Raw genomic sequence first — 20753 nt, forward strand, 5'->3', positions numbered from 1 at the left:
AGTTGGATGCTGACCTGATTGTCCTGCTCCAGTTTGCATGCAGATATGAGACTGTGTTTTAGAGTTGGGGATTTGTAGGGGTTGGCCAAGGACAAGGGGGTGTTGGCACAACACACCATCTCTCTCTGTTTCTCTTCCACTCTGTCTCTCTCTCTCTCCCTCTCTCTCTCTCTCTCTCTCTCTCACAGCCACACAGAGTCTGGTGTGAAAATAAGGGAAGAAAGAGAGGGATTACAGGGAAGAAAAGGGAATAGCCAGTTTTCTCAGCCGTACTGTGACAGTGAGGTATTTCAAGAATGAGAGATTATTTCAAACGCACACAGACCCAGTGTGTACACACTGGGAAGTGATTGTTTGCATCTGACAAGAATGCTATGTCTGGATAAGTGGTTTAATCTTGTATTCAGACCCTTATCAAGTTTTTGTACATATACAGAATGGCTGCAGGTGTTTGGGGATTTTTATTTTTTGTTCCCAAACTTTAAAACGTCGTCGTCTGTGATGCGATACTGTATCTATACTGTCTGGATATTCTCTGCTGTGATATACTTTCATGTAACATGCTAACATTCATGTAACACATTCAAACTAGAACTTTAAGTCTTGACTTTAAGTGAACTGAACTCAGTCGATTCCTTCTCATTTTCCTTTGCTTTGACCTGTATTTTATTACTGCCTCTTTTTCCAGCTATAGTGAACATTTCTCCCCTTTTTTCTTGCCACTCCTGATTAGCACCATTATGCTTTTACCCTGCCCTGATCACTTTCTTGAGTATTGATTAATATAATATTGTCACTCTCTTTTCTTTTCATGCCCCCCACTCTCAAAGTTGATTAATGAATTGTTCCGACAATAACAGAGTGTGGCTTTCGTTTCTAAAACTCTCAGTCTAGAAGGTCTCACTCGGTTGCTAAGGTTTGATGAATGGATTTGAAACTTATTGGTTTATCTGTAAACATCTTTTTTTTTTTTTAAAGATGCATTGTTATTGTATAGGGTGTTATGTTTTTTTTTTTTTTAAAACACACACAGTCTTTTCCTATATAAGCAAGTATTTTGAGTGCCTAAACCTAACCAGCAAGTTTAAAGCAAAAGTGAAAAAGCAGTGAAACCAGTTCAAAATACACAGCTCCCAAACCAGTGCCTCCTAAATAAAGATGTCTCTTCAACATCAGTGTTTGACTCCATGGGATGAAAATAGTAAAACATGTCTAGTTAATAACAATCAGCCTGTTGAATGTCCATTTTCTCTCACACCTTCCAGTTCGTGACTGTTTGCCTCCATCATTTCACTCTCTGCAAATTACCTGGCCCTCAAACGATCCCACGAAGTTCCAATAAGTTCCTGCAAAGCCAGCATAGGCTTTGATTTATCGACTTGCTGACACATCACAGATTAGGACCCATTTCATTTTGCCATCAGTGTAGTTAATTGTTTTTCTGCAGTATGATTTAGTGCCAGAGCTCATTTTCCTTGAAGCTCAGTAAGCATAAATAGTGTCAAATAGCGTTGAATTCCTTCTCGTCGCAAAAAATGCACCCATGAGGGCTGGAATTTTAATTATGGCTCTCATTTTTAAGCAGGGTGTCTTGTTTTGAAGAGGTGAAGGTTTTGGTCACTCCTGCCAGCAGAAGTGACAGGTGTCGCTGGCAAATTTAATCATCTGGAGCTAATTAGCAGAATTTTCTTTTCAGAGTTTGCTAAAATACATGAATTTCTCTCTGACAGGTAGTGTGGTGTAAAACTAAAGTGGCAGATGGAGAACGTTAAGGCGAAGCTTAGTTAAATCTTATTATATAACAGCAGACTTTCTTTCTTTCTTTCTTTCTTTCAGCTCATTTTTAGCATACGGATCCATGCCCTCCCCCCTTCCCTTTTTCCCTGTTTAGTCTTCTATGTTTCCATCCTCATTTAGAATGGCTTCCTGCTCTTCCTGAGTGATCTATCAGGAGTTGAGGTCTGTTTAAACTAGACATGTCCTGTGTGGGGCAGAGAGTCAGACAGAGAATTAAGCCCAGCCACTGTCACTTTACTCACACTGGAAATATTTTCTGTAAACACCATCCACTTCATCCCTCCTTGAGAAGAGATTATTATTGGCATTTCGTGTAAAGGAGGAAAGTGAGATTTACACAGCGGTGAGAAACATGGGAGTTGAGAGACAGAAGAAGGCTCGGCTGACTTTTTACAACCCAGTGTATCAGTGAAACTGTACAGCTCTTTCTGCACCTGTTGCATGACAGTTTCACTCGCTTACTGATTAGGAACACCTTTCTTTACAGGTAAGCTTTTAATATAAAATACTGGCTTTGGTACAAGAGGATTCCCCTAAGCTTCCTGCTATTTCTATGTGTATGATAAAGATCAAAAGGCCACCAGGAAGACGCATTATTCTCCCTTTAGACACAATTCAAGTGACCTGCCAAACATTTAGCATGAGAAAGTGAAATGAGATCTAGCATAGACATAACATGATTTTTTCCAGTAAGGCTGCCAAAATCTTGGTATATTTCACTGAGGCAAAAGCGTAAGAATCGTTCGCATCAGTAATTTGACCCAGTTCACTTTTTCTTTTCACTTTTGCACAACCAATCATGTAAAACTCCCGTCCTCGCTGTCCAAGCTCGCATAACATCCTATTCAGCGGTGTTACGCCGCAAAATATACTTTTACAGTTCCCACTCCTCGGGTCCCCAGAGGCACATCACGTGTAGCAGAGGAACGGCAGTCCCGCTCAGGGGCTTCAAGCTGAAGAGAGGGATTTAAGGGGAGGTGGAGGGTGTTTGATTTGCATTGTTTTAGGATTCAGAGCCCCCAACGCGTGGAGTTCCTTCTGAATATTTCATTGCACACACGATTAAGATCAAAGCCAAGTCATGTGTTGTGTTGTTATGACTCCGAGGAGGAAAGGTTTAAATTCTCTCCCTCCGTTGCTTTTCTCAGTAGAGCTTCTCAAACGCAAACAGAAGTGTTTCCAAAGAAAACAGAAGAAAAAGGGTTAAGAAATTAAAACAACTGCATCTTATAGAATAAAGATTTTATTGGCTTTGGCTTAAAATGTATTTACTGATTGTCTTCTTTTATCTTTCTAAAATTTTCCTAATAGTTCTCAGGTCAGATGTGTATGCTTCTTTAATTCCTTCTAATGGGGAAGAAAATAAATATGTAAAGTACTTTGTCATGATCTCAATATTGTCACAAAAATATACATCCAAAGAAAAACAGCGTCAAAAGTGGAAAATAGACTCTCCGATCACTTTAGATGCACCTGCAGCTGATTTTAAGCACAAATATTAAATCATTCAGTCACACGACAGCAACTCAATGCATTCAGGCATGTAGACGTGGGCAAGGTGACCTGCTGAAGTTCGATCCGAACATAAGAATAAGGAAGAAGGGCGATTTAACTGACTTGCATGGTGTTTGGTGCCAAATTGTCTGGTTTCAGTATTTCAGAAATTGCTGATCTACTGGGATTCTCCCACACAACCATCTCTTGGGTTTACAGAGAATGGTCATTAAAAGAGAAAATGTCAAGTGAGCAGCGGTTTTCTCTGTGAAAATGTCCTGTTAAGGGCAGAGGTGATAGGACAGCAACAGTAACTCAAATAACCACTCACTACAATGACGGTATGAAGGAGAGCATCTCTGCTGTATAAAGAACAGCACAATGAACCTTGAAGGAGATAGACTATAGCAGCAGGAGACCACACAGTAAACTCAGGCTCCAATTCACCCAGGGCTCACCAAAATCTGAACAGTAGAAAAAGCATGGCTCCATCCTGCCTTTTATCAGTGGTTGAGGACACAACAGCCTGGTATTGAGCATCCCGTTATGATCAGTGTACTATGGCTGATTTCAACAGAATATGTCGCAAAGCTCAGGTAGTCTCAAGCATTCTGGTTTCTTGAACCATGACATTGACTTCGCTGTAGTCAAATGATCTGCACAGTCATCAGATCCCAATACAGTTGAGTACCTTTGGAGGACGATCTGATATCCTCGTGTTGGTGTTGTTCCCACATCATCATAATAAATGTTGTTCCAGGTTCAACATTGCAAGTGACCAATCACATTGTTGTGACGTCCCCCTTTTGTGCCTTTGAAAATACCGCCTTAAAAAAATCTACTTCACTTGCGAGAAGAGAAACCGCTTCTGTCCGCCGATCCAGGAACTTGAAGTCTTTGAATTTCAGGATACTTTTCTTTAATAAACGGTAAGCATTATACATATTGTCCTTACAGAGGCGGTTTCTCTTCTCGCAAGTGAAGTAGATTTTTTGAAGGCGTTTGTTTTTTTCGAGGTCGCGGATGACATCAGGAGAAGGTGATTGGTCACTTGCAATGTTGAACCTGGAACAACATTATTTATGATGACGAGGGAACAACACCAACACGAGGATATCAGATCATCCACCTTTGAATGTGGTGGAATGGGAGATTCACCTCATGGACACGCAGCTCAAAAATCTGCAGAGACTGTGATGCTGTCATGTCAACACGGACCAAAATCTCCAAAGCCTTGTTGAATCTATGCTGTTAAGGCAAACGGGGATGGTGGGTGTATTTTAGTGCAGAAATCAACCTGAATAGCGACACACTTTTTACACATGAGAAATGCTCGCCTCACTTCATGTTAACAAAGCTATAAAAAGGTAGTACCGTTGTTGAAATTTGATGAGCCAGCCTTTGTGACTTTGAAATAAATCTAATATTTAAAAAAATAATTTCTCCAGTTTGCACTTAACCATAAAAGGGCAGAAAATCTATTTACAGCTTTCCTGGAAACTATAATTGTCTTCAGTATTGACGGATGACTGTGCATTTTATCTCCACCTCCTCTGATTTGATAAAACCTGGACAAAGGGAGAAGTTGTGCACCTACTTTTGTTTACCTACGTTGTGTAACTGAGTGAGTGTGCATGAATGATGTCCATGTGATTGTAGGATACACGATACTTATCAAAGGAGGAACACATTTACTCCTGATAAGCATCACGTGGTATGACTGGATGTTATTGTGAGGTAATCTTTTCCCTTCGTGTTGTTTCTTTCCATCTCATTTAACTTACATCTAAGCCAGAGTATATCGCTAAGAGAGTAAAATGAATTGGGAAATGGTTCCTAACTACTTTACAAGATGAATCAGTATGTCTCTTGTATGTTTGTTCTAGCTCTTTCTGGACTGATTAATGCGAAAAACTCAATCTATTTTCACAGATTGATGTTGGTACCGGCCGGGCGATTGACATCTAACTTTTCAGCTATTTTACGGATATAACTGGTGTGAAAATTTTGAATTTTCATCTCTGTTTTTGTTCTTTTATCATTTTCATGTTTCACTAGAAGCCAAACAAACACCATTCCAGTCATAAAACAAAATGTAATAAAGTCCATATTAAAATAAACAACATGAAGAGTATCATAAAATCCAATAGCACTGGGCTGATAACATCCCAGCATATTACACCGCTGATGGGTTATTACATTATGGACTGGGTATTCAGTTTTTGCTGGATTATACTGAAAAAATTTCCTTAGTACTGTTCATCCTATTAACCAGAATCACCTGTGCTATCTGCAGAGAAATACTTCCCATCAAAGGAAGGATTTTCTCCTGCTTAAAATAAAAATTACCCATGTGCTATATGTAGGAATCATTTTAAAGGATTTATGTTTTCAGTAAGATCCAGTGGGATACGGGGAGGAGTAAGGAGTAGTGAACTAACACAATTTTGGTTCTGGGCCTTTTCTTACAGCATTTGCTGTTAAAGCCAAGTGTCTATAGAATGACACCAGCCTTATCCTTTAATAATGAAACAACACCAGCCTCCATTGTAATAAGACACTTGTTGCTTTTAAAGTTACATAACGGAAACAGCCAGTCCAGAGTCCCCATTATGGAACCTATTCTCCCTCTGTGTGTGTTTGTGCATCTCTTTTCTCCCCTTTGCCACTTAACTGGCCAGGCCTGTTTGTCCAGTGTCAGATATCAGCCTGAAAGCAGGCCAAAACAGGGTCTGATTTCCTGCTGTTTTGTCTTCGTATATAAATATATTCGAATTCAGCTTTGCTTTCTACCTGATACTTGGATGATGGAGGAAGATCAGTGAACCACAGCTGCAAGAATGTTACTGACTTGGAATGTAATTCCATTACTTTTTTCAAGTAACGAGTAAAGCAAGGGGATTAATTAGATTACCGTCACTTTCCACTAAGCATGCAGCGGTACTGCGTTACTAAACCGTGATTTTGTTTGTGAGAGTGTCTCATGACAATGACGACAATGACGTACGAGCGTGTGGCGTCCGTGTAGATCAACAATGGATAATATGGAGTGTGGGACAGCGTGCAACCATGTAGCGTTTAAAGCTTGTAATTACTGACATCACTTTGAGTTTGATTCTGTAAAAAGTGACAAAACCATTAGTGTCTGCTGTTCACTCTGCGTGGGAAGCAACACGCATAAAGTTAAAAGATTAAAACTAATAAAACAAGTTTCAAAATGAGACTTTTTTATTTGATTAAATTTTATATGATGGATTATGCAGAAAAAGTAGAACTGGTCTGAAAAGATAATAAATAAAGTAAAGAATGACTTTTTTAATAAAGTCAAATTCCAAATAACGATGGATCTCGTTCTGCTGTTCTGATCTAAACATGCCAAACAGAAATTAAAGACAACATGTTAACCAGCAGCTGTTTCAATGCTGCTTCTCTGTACTGCTAAAATTCTGGTTTTGAAATACTAATAATAATAATCAGAGTACACACAAGTAGGGATGGGTATCGTTTAGGTTTTATCTGATACCGGTGCCAAATCGGTACTTTTGAAACGGTGCCGGTGCTTAAACGGTGCTCGAACCGGTGCTCGAACCGGTGCTCGAACCGGTGCTTAAAGAATGGAGAACACAAACTTTGTCCAAAAACCTCTCATGTTCAGCTGGTTTTTTTTGTAAAAAGATAACAATGTGTGCCTTTTCTGCAGCTATGTGGCATATATGGCATCACTCTTGGCTGGAAGCAGTGCTTAAACAATGGAAAAAAACACAAACTTTGTCCAAAAACCTCTCATGTTTAACTGTTTCCCACTTTTTCTTTGGTCATTTTTGCCTTTTTGGCCAGGGTGAAGGGAGCATCTGCCATCAAACAAGAAGACAGCCGCATGTAGCTATGATGATGTTTGCTAGTTCACCTTACATGCATTAATGTAATAACGTGGTTAGCCTACTCAACGTAAATTACACACGAACAACATGAAGCTACTCACGCAGAGAAGAACGCCTGCTGCTGCATCATCATCCTCATCATTTCTGCTACACTGGCAGGGCTAGGGGCCAGGACTCTATTCTTCGGGTTTTTGGGGGATGTTGCTCCGGGTCCGATAACTGGCAACCCACCCGACGTGCACGGTGTGAGGTCTTGCAGCAAGCTATCAAATACGGCGCATTTCTCGGCTTTTAAAAAAACCGCTATGCGTCGCCAGCTGTTTAATCGGATTCTTGGTGTTACCTCCTTTGACAGTATCACAGTATCAGCTTAAAGCACTTGTTGCAGGCTGCTGAGTTTGCATATTTTGCTGTGAAGTACAGCCAGACTTTTGACCGCTTCGCCTTGGACATTTTTAATCTGTAGCTCTGCTCTAACTGAACGTACGTACCTGGCCCCGCCTACTATCCTCGGAAACGTAAAATGATTGGCTAGAAGTGTATCACAGCTCAGGAAAAAAAAGCACCGAAATAAAGCACCGAAATGTGCGCTGCTTTTCGGTCTGGTTACTACCGTTTATGTCAGAACTGGTGCCATCATGGCACCGGACACCGGTACCCATCCCTACACACAAGTTAACAATGACTGTGCTGTGTTCTGGGCTACTTTGACTTGGATGACTCAAAAACAGATTAGACCTGTGTTACAAGAAAGTCGGGGTAAATGTTGTGTAGACAGTATATATTGAGACTAGGGAAAACAAAATTATTGCAGTCTTGTTGCTTTTGAAATAGTTGCCTTGAAGATGGGGACCAGGACGGCGCTCCCCATCCTGCAGTCAGTTGGAGTCTTCTAAGGAGCTTTGGTGATAAAAGATGATCAAGACTGTGATAAAACGGCAATAAGACAGTGATAACTCAGATTAAGTGTCAGAAATTGCTAATCTGTTACTTTCTACATACACAGCTATAGAAATGTAACAGAAACGCACATAAACTGCTTATGTTCAGAGTGAGAACATCACAGTTTTGAACACTAATCCAGAAATTCCTCCACAAATAGTGACATTGTTGCTGCAGGATGCCGACTTAACTGGAAAATGACATAGTTGCTCAGCAACCTTGCTTCTGTATAATAATACAACCAGAAAGCAACCAGTTGAGTCGAGCCTTTTATTGCAGAAAGCTCATTGGATGAGATGACTGTATACACCAGACTAAAAACTTATTCTGGTCTGTTCATAACATTTATCTTAAAAGCTTTTTTGCTTTTACATCGTCGGTTTGTGTTATTTTCACGTTTAACTGAGCTGGCAACTCCCGTGAAACGTGATTCTGGTGAAGACAGCGGATTTAAATTGTGGCAGCTGTTTTGTGATCACGACGGCACCAGTGGTGGCGGTGATAATGAGGAGGATAATGATGATGACGAAGATGAGGAAGATGATCTCAGCGCTGTTTGATGTGACAGTAGTAATGGAGGAGGCTGGTAATAAGTAAGCGGTGCGATAATGAGCCGTTGAAGGCCGGGAGCAACACCGAGAGCTAAAGGTTGTTTGTTGTTTGTTGCTGTGATCGTGACGCACTTCACCTTTTCACGCAAAGGTCTCGACTTCAGTGGCAAGCGAGTGAATAAAAGGGTGTGTGTTTGTTACTATGCTAAACACAGAGATGTTTTGGAGAAATCGTGGTGTGCGTGTGTGTGATCTACTGTAAATGCTGTCTTGTTTTTTTTCGCCTATTATTCGGGTGTGGTCACTGCCTTCGTGATGGCGGGTATGCGATTTTTTTGTGTCTTTTCACGTGTTTGTTAGTTCTTGCAGCGTCCCAATGCTTTATGTGGGCCTGCGTGTGTTTATTAGTCTTTATTGGTTCCCAGTGGGTTGAGCAGAGTTCCTGACCCCATTTCCTGCTGTTGTTGACAGACAGACATTTGGTCCCCAGGCTCCAGAGACTAGACAGTGCCTGGAGGAGCGTTGTGTCACTGCTGGCCACAACTGCTTGATTTGTCATTGGGTCTTTTGGGTCTTTGTTTTTTTTTAATCCGTCATACTGTGATTCAGTACTTGTGGACAATGAGGTCAGGACCTGTCTGTAAGGACTTCCTCGTAATTCATGTTGGTATAATGAGCCACTTTCCTCACAGAGCACATGGAGTTTTAAAAAAAAATCACAGATCTGTGAATTTCACAAGGACTTCAAAGTCACCGAATACAGTGTAACACTAAAAGAGAGTAGAGGATAGCGCATGGATAACAAACCAAACTTGAATTTTGGCAGTTATCCGATTCTATGTGACAACCAGTGACATCGACACAACATGTGACATTTGCTTCAGAGGATATTCTTGGATACTAGAGTTATTGTTGCTTCCAGGCCGCACAAATAAAACTCTCTGCATGCATCTTCGTTTTGGTTGCAGGTCGCTGCCGGAGTCGACAGGTGGTCTGTCCAACAACGGGCAGGAGAGGGAAGGTGATACTCGGCCTCCTCCCACCCAGCTCTACAGCTGCTATGACCTGGATGACCTGGATGTTGCCTGGCTACAGATAGTCAACCAAGAGTTCAGACAGATGGGTAAGCACTGCATTATTGATAATAATAGCCTGAAAACACTGAGGAAAATCTCACTTAACCTGTGTAAATGTAGGGCCGTTCCACTCCGCTTGCGTAGCGTCAGAAGACTTTCCAAAGGCTGTAAACACGGTTGTAAAGGATGAAGCGCTGGAAATGATGTGTTTTGACTTGTTTTTCGTCTGAGTGTTGACCTCTATGAAGTGACTCACCCCGATGTGTCATAAATGATGTGTTTTCACTTCATGGGAGTTGTTAGCTGGGTAGTGTGTGAATTTCATTCCCCCTGTAGGGCTGAAGCTAAATATCAGAGATTCTGCCCAGGGTTTTATAAGCTTGACAGGAAAGCATGGGAGCGACTCTTTAGTTTGTTTTAAAGAGATATTATTACTTAATTATTTTTGTTGATTTATTACTACATTCAGTTCATTTGGAAAGCTCTCCTGAGGAATGAGACTGGCAGCTGGTGTTTTTAAGTAAAGAATTAATCAGCTAAAGAGGTGCCTTAGCATTTTCTTTTCATTTCACAGGTAGGTCTGTGTTTTTTCTTTTCCATTACCACCCATTTATAGTCTCAGAACCTTTATCTTATAGGTTCCAGCAAACACCAGCCTTTCCTTTCATTTCTTTTTTAAATTGAAAAATCACTCTATTAAAAAAAAATACAGAAAAAGCCTTAAAATGAGGTTTTCTGAAACTTGCAGATGCTGTGAATATGTTGTAGTGTTGCTGTGTGGCCTCTTTTCTTTCTTTTTTCTCCATTCTCATTATTCCTTCCCTTTCGCTTCCTTTTTTCCTGACACTCTCCTCTCTGCTTTTCTACATCCCCCATTTTGCCATGGTGACAACTGCTGACCCCGAGCATCTCTCTCATCTCCGCCACTTTACTCAATATCTGATTGGCTCTTTTCAGATAAAGCATAGTAATTGTGTCTATAAATCCCCGCTGGGGTTTCAGGCTTTATTTCTGCTGCACATTCACTTTAAATCAAACTCGGACGTGCATGCGCATACACACGCGTACTGGCAGAAGCTTCTCATAACCTTCAACGCTAAACAAAACAAACAGACGGCTGATTGGTTCTGCTGGGTGAGGCTGCCGAATCATGATGGGATTATTCAGCGTTTTCTATCTCAGTGCTGCACATCCTATTTAGATTTATCTGTGTATTTTTGTTTGTGTTCACAATATGCTCTTGGAGACCAAATGTTGATCCTGGACATGCTGCAATCGCTGATTATTTCAGGACTTTTGTTCGATGGTGTTGCATTATTCAGCTTTAGGGTTGTCAAAATTGGCAAAAAGTCTCAAATATACATTTAAAGACCTGGACGGGTACGGCCAATTCAGACACCGCACACTGTTACTGAATTATTCAAGGCCCAAATTGAACTCCTGCAGGCTCAGGTTGCACAATGTACCACTGCATAACTTCCCACTAAGCACACAAACTACTAAAAACTACTAAAGAAGAGTAACAAAGCAAAGAAACTTGGTAAATGTTAAGCCCTAACACTGTTTGCTTTCAGCTGGTAGCTGATTCTACAATATTAGCTTCTCTTCTTTGGCTCCATGTTAAATCAAGAATTGAATATAAAATCCTTCCCTCTACATACAAAGACTTGTATAATCAGACTCTGTCACATGGTACCTCTTGGTACCAGATTATACCAGTAGAGCACTTTCTTAATCATTCAATCATTCATGGCAAGGCAAGGCAAGTTTATTTGTATAGCACAATTCAAAAACAAGGTGATTCAAAGTGCTTCATGTAGCACACCCTTCAGTTTCCAGCACCAGTTTGGGTTCAGAACACAAACACGATCTCTAATTTCAAATTAGGCTTAAAACTTGACTTTTTTTCTTAAACTTATAATCACTGCTGGATGAGGTGACCCTGAATCAGGCACATCATATTGCGCCATCGGCCCTTCTGGCCAACACCAGTAGGCGGTAGGTGAAGTGTTTTGCCCAAGGACACAACGACCGAGACTGTCCAAGCCGGAGCTCGAACCGGAAACCTTCCGATTACAAGGCGAACTCCCAACTCTTGAGCGACGATTGCCCCTTGATGTAAATCCAGGATCAACAGTCCAAGTGACCAGTCACATTGTTGTGATGCCACAGTTTTGCTACCTGGAAACACAATTACTCCTTAACCCCGGACACTTTTTAATTATTATTTCCAGAATAAACAAGGGTGGGTTTTAACCACATCGTAAAAAATATGGCATCACAGCAATGCGATTAATCAGATGCACCAACCTGTCATGGAATGTGGCCCCGCCCCTCCCTGGGCTCGGTTCTGCCGAAAGGTTCTTCCTGTTAAAAGGGAGTTCTTCTTCCCCACTGTTGCCAAGTGCTTGCTCATAGGGGCTTATCTGATGGGTGGGGTTTTCTTTCTTGTATGGTCGTTACCTTACAATCTAACGATCCTTGAAGTAACTGTGAATTGGCACCATAGACATAGACATAGCTTCATCACATGAATTATTTATTTTGTATTATTTATAACTTAATTTATTTGTAGTATTCTTCCTAGATTACGCGTTGTGTTCTGCACTCAGGCAGCTTTGCGGTTGTTATCTGCTTGCCATTTAAGAACCAGAAAGGAACAAATGGAATATCACAAGTTCAGACCGGTTCAACCTGCTTCAGGTGATCATTCCTGTCGGCTTCTCCGCCAAGCCTGCTGCCACTAAAATTCGTTAAGGCTGTGTTTTAACTGGAGATTTTACGGAGAATTGGAAGACCATCACAAACCTCAGTACTGGGAACAAGCTAGCAAAGGAGTTTAGCTAACGTAAGCTAAAGTGGCAGTGTCTGTTTTTGTTTTTGACGCTGTCGCCGGTACGAGATTCCGGAATGGCACCACTTACCTCAACATCCAGCTGTGAAAGCTGCATCAACCTGAGCCAAAAAGTGATCGAGCTGGAACAAAGGATATCCACGCTATACCAAATCCAGGGGGCTGAATGCGAACTTGACACAATCCTCCTTGGCAAAGCTCAAACCACCGCTACTAGCGCTGAGCTAGCCGACACAGTGCACCATCCAGCTGCTGTGTCCCAAGATCCCGCCAACAGTCAACACAGGCTCTCAACTTGCGTCGCTGCTGCTTCTGCCAAGGACGAGAACTCCTGGTTTCAGCTAGGGGCCAGACCCAAGGCTCTGGTCAGCTCCACTCCACTCCAACCAGCGCCATGGACCATGGTTGAGACGCGTGGTGGCTGCAGAGAGGGCAGGAGGATCCGTCTCTCGCACCCTCACCCCTCTGGTGAGGTAGTATTGGAGAATAAATTCAATGTCCTGGATCCTGTGGACTTTCCTCCTCTGACTGCTAGCCCTCGCCATCCCGCTGTGTCGCACCACTACGCCCCCGGAGCCGCGGCGGGCAACCCGACGCTGTGGTGCAAACTCACCGCGGAGAGCTGTGCTTTACCCCTGCTCCTCGGAGAAGAGGACCCACGGCGCGGCTACCTGGGAGTCACTCACGCAGTCCGGCTGGCGCATCTCCATCTGAACACCCCCGGCGTCGCGGCGCGGGCATCTCAGATGGCCAACAGCCCCCAGTGGCACCTCCTCTCTCCACGCTGGTCCTCGGGGATTCCATCGTCAGGAACGTGCGGATGAGGGGGGCGCTCACGCTGTCGTTCCCGGGAGCCACTGTTGTTGACATAGTGGACAGAATTCCCAACATTCTGGCATCCCACCCACAGGTTAACCGGCTCATCATCCACATCGGCACCAATGACATCCCCAAACAGCAATCTGAGCTGCTGAAGTTGGACTTCCTCGAACTCTTCAGCCTCCTTGGTCAGCTGCAGGTGAGTGCTTTTATCTCTGGGCCCACCCCCACCTGTGGCAGAGGGATAGGCCGTTTCAGCCGGCTGCTCAGCCTTAACACCTGGCTTTCCTCCGCCTGTGTCTCCCACGGCGTGGGTTTTATTAACAACTTTGATGCCTTCTGGGAGAGGAGGCATCTTTTTGGGGCAGACGGGCTCCACCTCAACGCCTGGGGACGCCGTTTGCTGTCCGCCAATTTGGCATTTGGCGTACAGCACTCCCGCACATCGCCCTGTCACTACCCCAAACTGACATTACCTGCTGATCCGTCTGCCACTGACTGATGTTCCCCTGGTCCCAGCTCCTATATTTGTTCCACTTTTAACAGTAATACACAAAACTCTGGACTAGGACCTTTCTCTCCCACAGTCAACACAATACCCGTCATAATCACAAACAGAGAGCAACAGAATTATCATAAATCCAGTAACTCCAAAAATATTAATAACCTCCGGCCTCTTCAAAAATATCAACATCCATCCAACTCTATTGTCAAAAATCCACCAGTCTCAATCAGTATGGCACTTTTAAATGTACGCTCTCTGTCGAACAAGTCTTTTATTATTAATGATTTAATTTTAGATAATAAACTTGACTGTTTATTTTTAACTGAAACATGGCTGGGTTCGGATGCACCAGTTGTTCTCACTGAGGCCTCCCCACCAAATTTTAATTTCTCTTTTTCTATTAGAAGTGGTAAGAGAGGTGGTGGGACTGCATCTTTAGCCAACAACACACTCACCACCAAACAAATTTTATTTGATCATTTTACCACTTTTGAATTCCATGCTATTGTTTTCAGCAGCCCTCCAGTTTTATCTGTCACAGTTTATAGACCACCTAAAGACAGCGCTGCTTTTATCAAGGAATTCTCTGAATTTTTAACAAACATACATTCAAAATATAACATGATAATTTTAACCGGTGATTTTAACCTGCACATAGATAATCCTTCTGACCCTGCAACAAAAGAATTCTTAAACATTCTTCACTGTTTGGATTTTACCCAGCACGTCACGCAGCCGACTCACAACAGAGGACACACTCTGGACCTGGTCATCACCCATGGGCTGTCCACCAGCGTGTCCTCTGTTGTTGACTTGGCTGTCTCTGACCACTACTGTGTGTTTTTTAACATCACCGGTTTTATTCAGCGGGAGACCTCGGTGCGAACTGTGAGGAGGCGCTATCTAACCTCTGAAGTGGCTGCAAATTTTACCAGGGTTTTAGACGAATGCCCCCCTGTGATTTTACCTGCATCCTGCGATTTGATTTTTAGTTATTTCAACAGCAAACTGAAGAAAAGCCTTGACTCCGTTGCTCCACTCACCACCAAAAAGATTAACGTAAAACATGCATCACCTTGGAGAAACGAAGAAGTCAAAAAACTCAAAAGAAATTGCAGGGCAGCAGAAAGGAGATGGAGGAAAACTAAAAATAATATCAACCATCAAATATTTTGCGAGCAACTTAAAGTGTACAATAATACATTAAGGAAGTCAAGAAATTCATACTTCGCCAAAATAATCAGTATTAACAAAAATAATCCCAAGGTCCTCTTTTCCACCATAGATCACTTATTTAACCCTGATTTTAACAGATCCCAAAGAACCTCCACAGACTCGCTCTGTGAGCAGTTTGCAGACCACTTCAGGGGAAAGATCAGCGCCATCAGATCTGATATTTTATCTAATCGTGATATGATTTTAAATACATCTGAGGGCTCGATTGTACCTGAGGAGACACTGGACAGCTTTGTCCTGGTTAATGCTGAGAACTTTCAGAAGGTTTTCTCCACAGTGAGACCCACCACATGTCTTTTAGATCCAATTCCTTCTTCACTCTTTAAAACACTTTATGGATTTTTTGAGGCTGAGCTTTTATGCATGATGAATTGCTCTCTTCAGTTGGGTGTCTTCCCTGCTGCCTTTAAAACGGCGGTGGTGAGGCCCCTTCTGAAGAAGAGCAATTTGGATTGTAATGATTTTAATAACTACAGACCTGTATCCAACTTACCATTTTTAAGTAAAGTCTTAGAAAAACTTGTTTTTACTCAGATTACTGATTTTCTCAATGATAGACAGATCCTGGAGATATTCCAGTCTGGATTTAGGGTGAACCACAGCACAGAGACGGCTCTCCTAAAGGTTTTAAATGATCTTAGATGTAACTGGGACTCCCAAAAGCTCTCAGTCCTGGTGCTACTGGATCTAAGCGCAGCCTTTGATACAGTAGACCATGCTATTCTTTTAAACAGACTGAAACACATGGTGGGCCTCTCTGGTGCTGTACACAACTGGTTCACTTCCTATCTCTCTGACAGATCTTTTATGGTGAGTATGGATACATGCTCCTCTAAGATCCATAAAATGACATGTGGTGTGCCTCAAGGGTCGGTTCTAGGCCCTGTACTTTTTAATTTGTATATGCTCCCTCTCGGCGGTGTCATCAGGAGGCATGGAGTGAACTTCCACAGTTACGCTGATGACACGCAGCTGTACATCTCCGTGTCTCCTGATGACACCAGACAAATGGATGCCCTCTTTAAGATCTTGGATGGCAGAAAACTTTTTACAACTTAACCAGGACAAAACTGAAGTTTTAATTGTCGGTCCTGAGGCTCAGAGAGAGAAACTCTTGTCTAAATTAGAGGCATTTTCACTATGTCCTTCGCTACAAGTGAAAAACCTGGGTGTTATTTTTGACTCTGAGCTTGGTTTTATCCCACATATTAAACATGTAACTAAAATTGGATTTTATCATCTAAAAAATATAGCCAGAGTCCGCCCTATTCTCTCTCGGGCCAACACGGAGATGCTGATGCATGCTTTTATTACCAGTCGCATTGATTACTGTAATGCCCTGCTCTCTGGTCTTCCTAAGAAGAATATTTCAACTTTACAACTCTTGCAAAACTCGGCAGCTCGTGTGCTGACGAAGACCAGAGGGCGGGCCCACATTACACCGGTTTTAGAATCGCTGCACTGGCTCCCCGTGTGTTTCAGGATCGATTTTAAAGTTCTTTTATTGGTTTTTAAATGTCTTAATGGTCTTGGGCCTTCCTATCTCTCAGATCTGCTTTTACCATACGAACCCTCGCGGACCCTGAGGTCCTCTGGTACTGGCCTTTTGATTGTCCCTAAAGTCAGGACACATACTCACGGAGAGGCAGCGTTTCAGTGGTATGGTCCTCGTCTGTGGAACAGCCTGCCGGAGGAGCTCAGGGCCGCAGAGAACGTACATGTTTTCAAGAACAGGCTCAAGACCCACCTTTTTAATTTAGCTTTTACTTAGCGTTTATTTATTTTATGCTTATTTATTCTATCCTGTTATTCTATTATTAATTTAGGATTTACCTAATATTTGTTTGATTTTATTCTTATTCATTTTTTAATCTTCTTATTCTATTTATATTTATATTGTATCCTGTTCTTATTTATTTTATCATTTTACCCTATATATATTGTATTGCGTCATATCTCCAGTGTTTCCTCGGAGGGCGCTCTCTGCACCGGGGCTGTTATTGACCGTGGCTGCTGGGTCTCTGGGGTCCTCTCAGCCTGGCTGGGGGGCTCCTTTGCCTCCCTCCTGCTGTGTGCCCAGCCTGGAGGCTGCGGTCTGTGACCGGCTCCCGGTGCAGACGGCTCCCTGTTATAGTGTTTCCTCACTTGGCTCATGCGAGCCCAGCCCAATTTTTACTCTTTAAGTGTGCGCGTGTGTGTATGTGTGTGTGGGTGGGGGGATATATGTGTATTGAGAGTGTGGGGAGTGAGTTGGAGGGTGGGGTGGGCTGCTTTTAACTATGTAAAGCACTTTGTGCTACATTTTCTCTGTATGAAAAGTGCTTTATAAATAAAGATTGATTGATTGATTGATTGATATAAATAAAATTGAATTGAATTGATAGTTTTCAGTTATGTTTCCTAATCACACTAGGCTAAATCGTTCATTTTGTTCTCCTTCTCTGTCTCTTGTTCCCTATCCTTTGCTCGGTTTGCACAAACAGCAGCGTATCTTAAGTATGAAGCTGCACGAGATGCACCAGCCTGTGGTGACTTTGCCACACAGTACATGTGGTATTACAAGCGGATAACTTGGAGCCTAACAACTTTTCTTGTGAAAATCCAGCTTTGTGCCGCTGGGACACAGCCAGCTTGTGGCTTGTGCTTTTTGTTTTTCCCCCCCACAAAATCAAATATAATTTTTTTTTAACATTCAATGATATCATACGTGTTTACAATATTTGTTGGCAGCTGTGTTTTGCTGTAGGAAAATGTGTCTTCTTGGAGAAAACTGGGTCAATACAGCAGCTAAATACACATGAATTCTGATTATAAGGATGAGTAACTCTGGGTTACTGTAAGATCAGAGTGTTTAGCATTATGCTGCATTGAGTAGATTAATAGAAATACAATTAGAGAAGTGCATTAAGGCACAGTGTACATGAAAGTTTGAAAGCCAAAGCAGTCAGGCAGACTAGAAGAATCAAAGCATGAAGAAAAGGAAGTTGTTTTTTTTGTGTGTGTTTGTGTTAATTTCCGTTTTACTTTTAAGCACACACACAAATACTGCACATACACAAAAATGAAAGAATCCCTGCATGTGCTCACAGCTGCCACATGCAAACACGGAGACAACAGATAATGCGGTCTTAGGTATGTGTGCTTAGTTCATGATGTAAATGTCACTGCAGGTTAATATCTAACTCCGCTTCCCCTTTTCAGCGGCTTTAGAAGCAGCTTCTGAATCCACGACAACGATCACGTGTGTTCTTCTTCTTGTTCTTTCTTTGTTCATGTCGACGTTCCAGCTCGAGGCCCAATTCACGTGTTTTCTGCCTCAGCAGCAGATGTTGGCTATCATAATAAAGTCGATGTTATTTTCAGTACATTGCAGGGGTATGGTAGGTTAAACAGCAGCTCACCCTGTTGGCAAAAAGAACCTGAGCAGTAAATCATGCTGCTGCTTAGTTAATATTATTATTTGATTGGAAGAGAATGAATGACATAAATAAGATCCACAAATTGACCCACTCCAGTTATAAAAACCTCCCAACTGAGTGCAAAATCCTACAAATGAGTCAAAAAATAATGCAGAGCTACAGACTTGATAAAGTTTTATTTTGATTGCTGCATGCAGGACTCTAATGACACTGGCCTCTGATTAGCTGTATTAATCAGGAATCATCTGAAGGGCGTACCGCGTACTTTAGATGGACAAATTTGTGGCATTTGTTTTTTTGGAACAAGCTCGAATTTTACATCTCTCCTACAGGAGCTCAAACTGCCCCACTGACATCCTGAAATACGTACGAAAGCTGTCGTGATACAGCTTCAACCTAAGGCTCAAACCATGAAATTCTCGCTGCTACAGCTTTCTCGTTAGAATTGGATGAAACCAGAATCCCCGATTCTTCCTTTTCTTGCTTAGAAACATGAGCATCAGATCATCATCGCTCGATGTTGATTTCCACGACAAGTTTGCATCTGAACAACTCAAAAGTTTCTCTCGTTTTTTCACAACTCTCTCCGTGCGTATCAGTCTTTACTCTAAAGCAGCGATGCCAGACTCATTTTACATTGTGGGCCACACACAACCCACTTTGATCTTAAGTGAGAATCTCAATATTTAAGAAAAAGGTGGTAGAGAAATTCTGCTGTAGTTATTGAAAGACATCAGTCAGCACAACTCATTAAATGGAAAGAAATAAATCTGTAAAATTAGGGGAAAAGTTGCAGAGATGTATTTCATTATTTCCAATCCAATTTTTGAATTCATTTATTTATGTATTTTACTGTGGATACATTATAAAAAACATTTCTATAACAAATAGTGAAAAAATAGGAACTTTTCTTTCATTTAATGTTTTTAACTATTACTTTACTCTGCTCTCATTTGAATGGCTGTGGTGGAGGACTAACTGTGAAGTTTATTTAACACTGTTGAAAGTCCAAAATTCATGCATCCCATCTATTTTCCAAAGATGTCAAATGGGGCGCATTGGGGTGTCTGTTGGGCCGATCCCGGTCCCTGGATCTTAGGTTTGCAAAGGTTTCACATAACTTTAAAATGATGACCAGAGATTGTGCAGTCTGTGATTTAATCTGTGTGAACATCATGTACGGCCAGCATTCACACTGGTGTGTCGTTTAGAATATTTTTGTACGGTTTTTAAACTGTTATCGAAATAATCATTTGCATTTCAGGGGAAAAAAAAAAAAACAAAACCAAAAAAATTTTCACACTAGATTTAATGCCTTCCTGTTACCCATTTTGTATAATCACTGTAATCTTATCGCAGGTAATGAGATAATAATATTCTGCATCTGTTCGCCACGATCCTGGAAACCAGACTGTTTGCTTTCCTGGTATCTTAAACGTTTTATTTTTCATGAGGAAGAAGGCTTGCGTTTGCCAGTTAGATCAGTCTTCATCAACAATTAACCAGCCTTAGAGCAAGGCATTACTTTGAGATGCAAATGGAGCAGGGATACTGATGCTAATGTCGACACATTTTGGCACAGTGAGCTAAGCTGAGGGCAACAAAGGCTTAATGGCACTTTTTAATTTATTTTTTGGTTGCTTTTCTTCAAATTTTGGCTTTGGTAGCTAATGGGCCTGCAGAGCACATGTGATATTTCTCTTCTTACTCTGGTTAGCAGTCGACTCCAGCTGACACTCTCTCGGCTAATTTTCAGCACGCTTCGCCCTGAGCCGCCCTGAAGAAACAGAAAGTGACCTTGTGAGATAAACACGCAAATGAAGGCTGTGTGTGTTTCAAATTAGTGTTATGCAAAGCATTTAGGCCCAAAATAACTTGAAATCTGTAAATTGGCTTGCTTGTTTTGAACTTCATATGAGCAGCTTCTCGTTTCTGTTATCCTTGTCGATAAAAGGAACTCAAAGAAACCAGTGAGTGTTGACCTTGGAACTCTACTCTTAGCTTTAATTGTTTTGTACAGGCTTAGTATTTTCTTAAATACTCATCCATTCTCCCAGAGGCCGTGCTTGAGTCTTCAAGCTTTCAAAGAAAACAATATGTGTAAAACAAAAAACAACTTAGCACCAGACAAAATATAATCCTCTAATCACCAAGAATTCCCTGCCTCACAAGAGATGGA

At 41.8% G+C, this 20753-nt stretch overlaps 1 protein-coding gene across 2 annotated transcripts in view; it reads left to right on the forward strand.

The window, feature by feature from the left end:
* The window catches only part of jade2 (jade family PHD finger 2), a 235932-nt gene that overhangs the window by 119299 nt on the left and 95880 nt on the right, over positions 1–20753 (forward strand). For both annotated transcript variants that reach the window (XM_026183096.1, XM_026183097.1), the window contains exon 5: positions 9634–9788. In XM_026183096.1, the coding sequence (XP_026038881.1) occupies positions 9634–9788 (155 nt within the window). The remainder of the gene's footprint in view (positions 1–9633; positions 9789–20753) is intronic.

Source organism: Astatotilapia calliptera, chromosome 10 (assembly GCF_900246225.1).
Source record: "Astatotilapia calliptera chromosome 10, fAstCal1.2, whole genome shotgun sequence".
NCBI lineage: Eukaryota > Metazoa > Chordata > Actinopteri > Cichliformes > Cichlidae > Astatotilapia > Astatotilapia calliptera.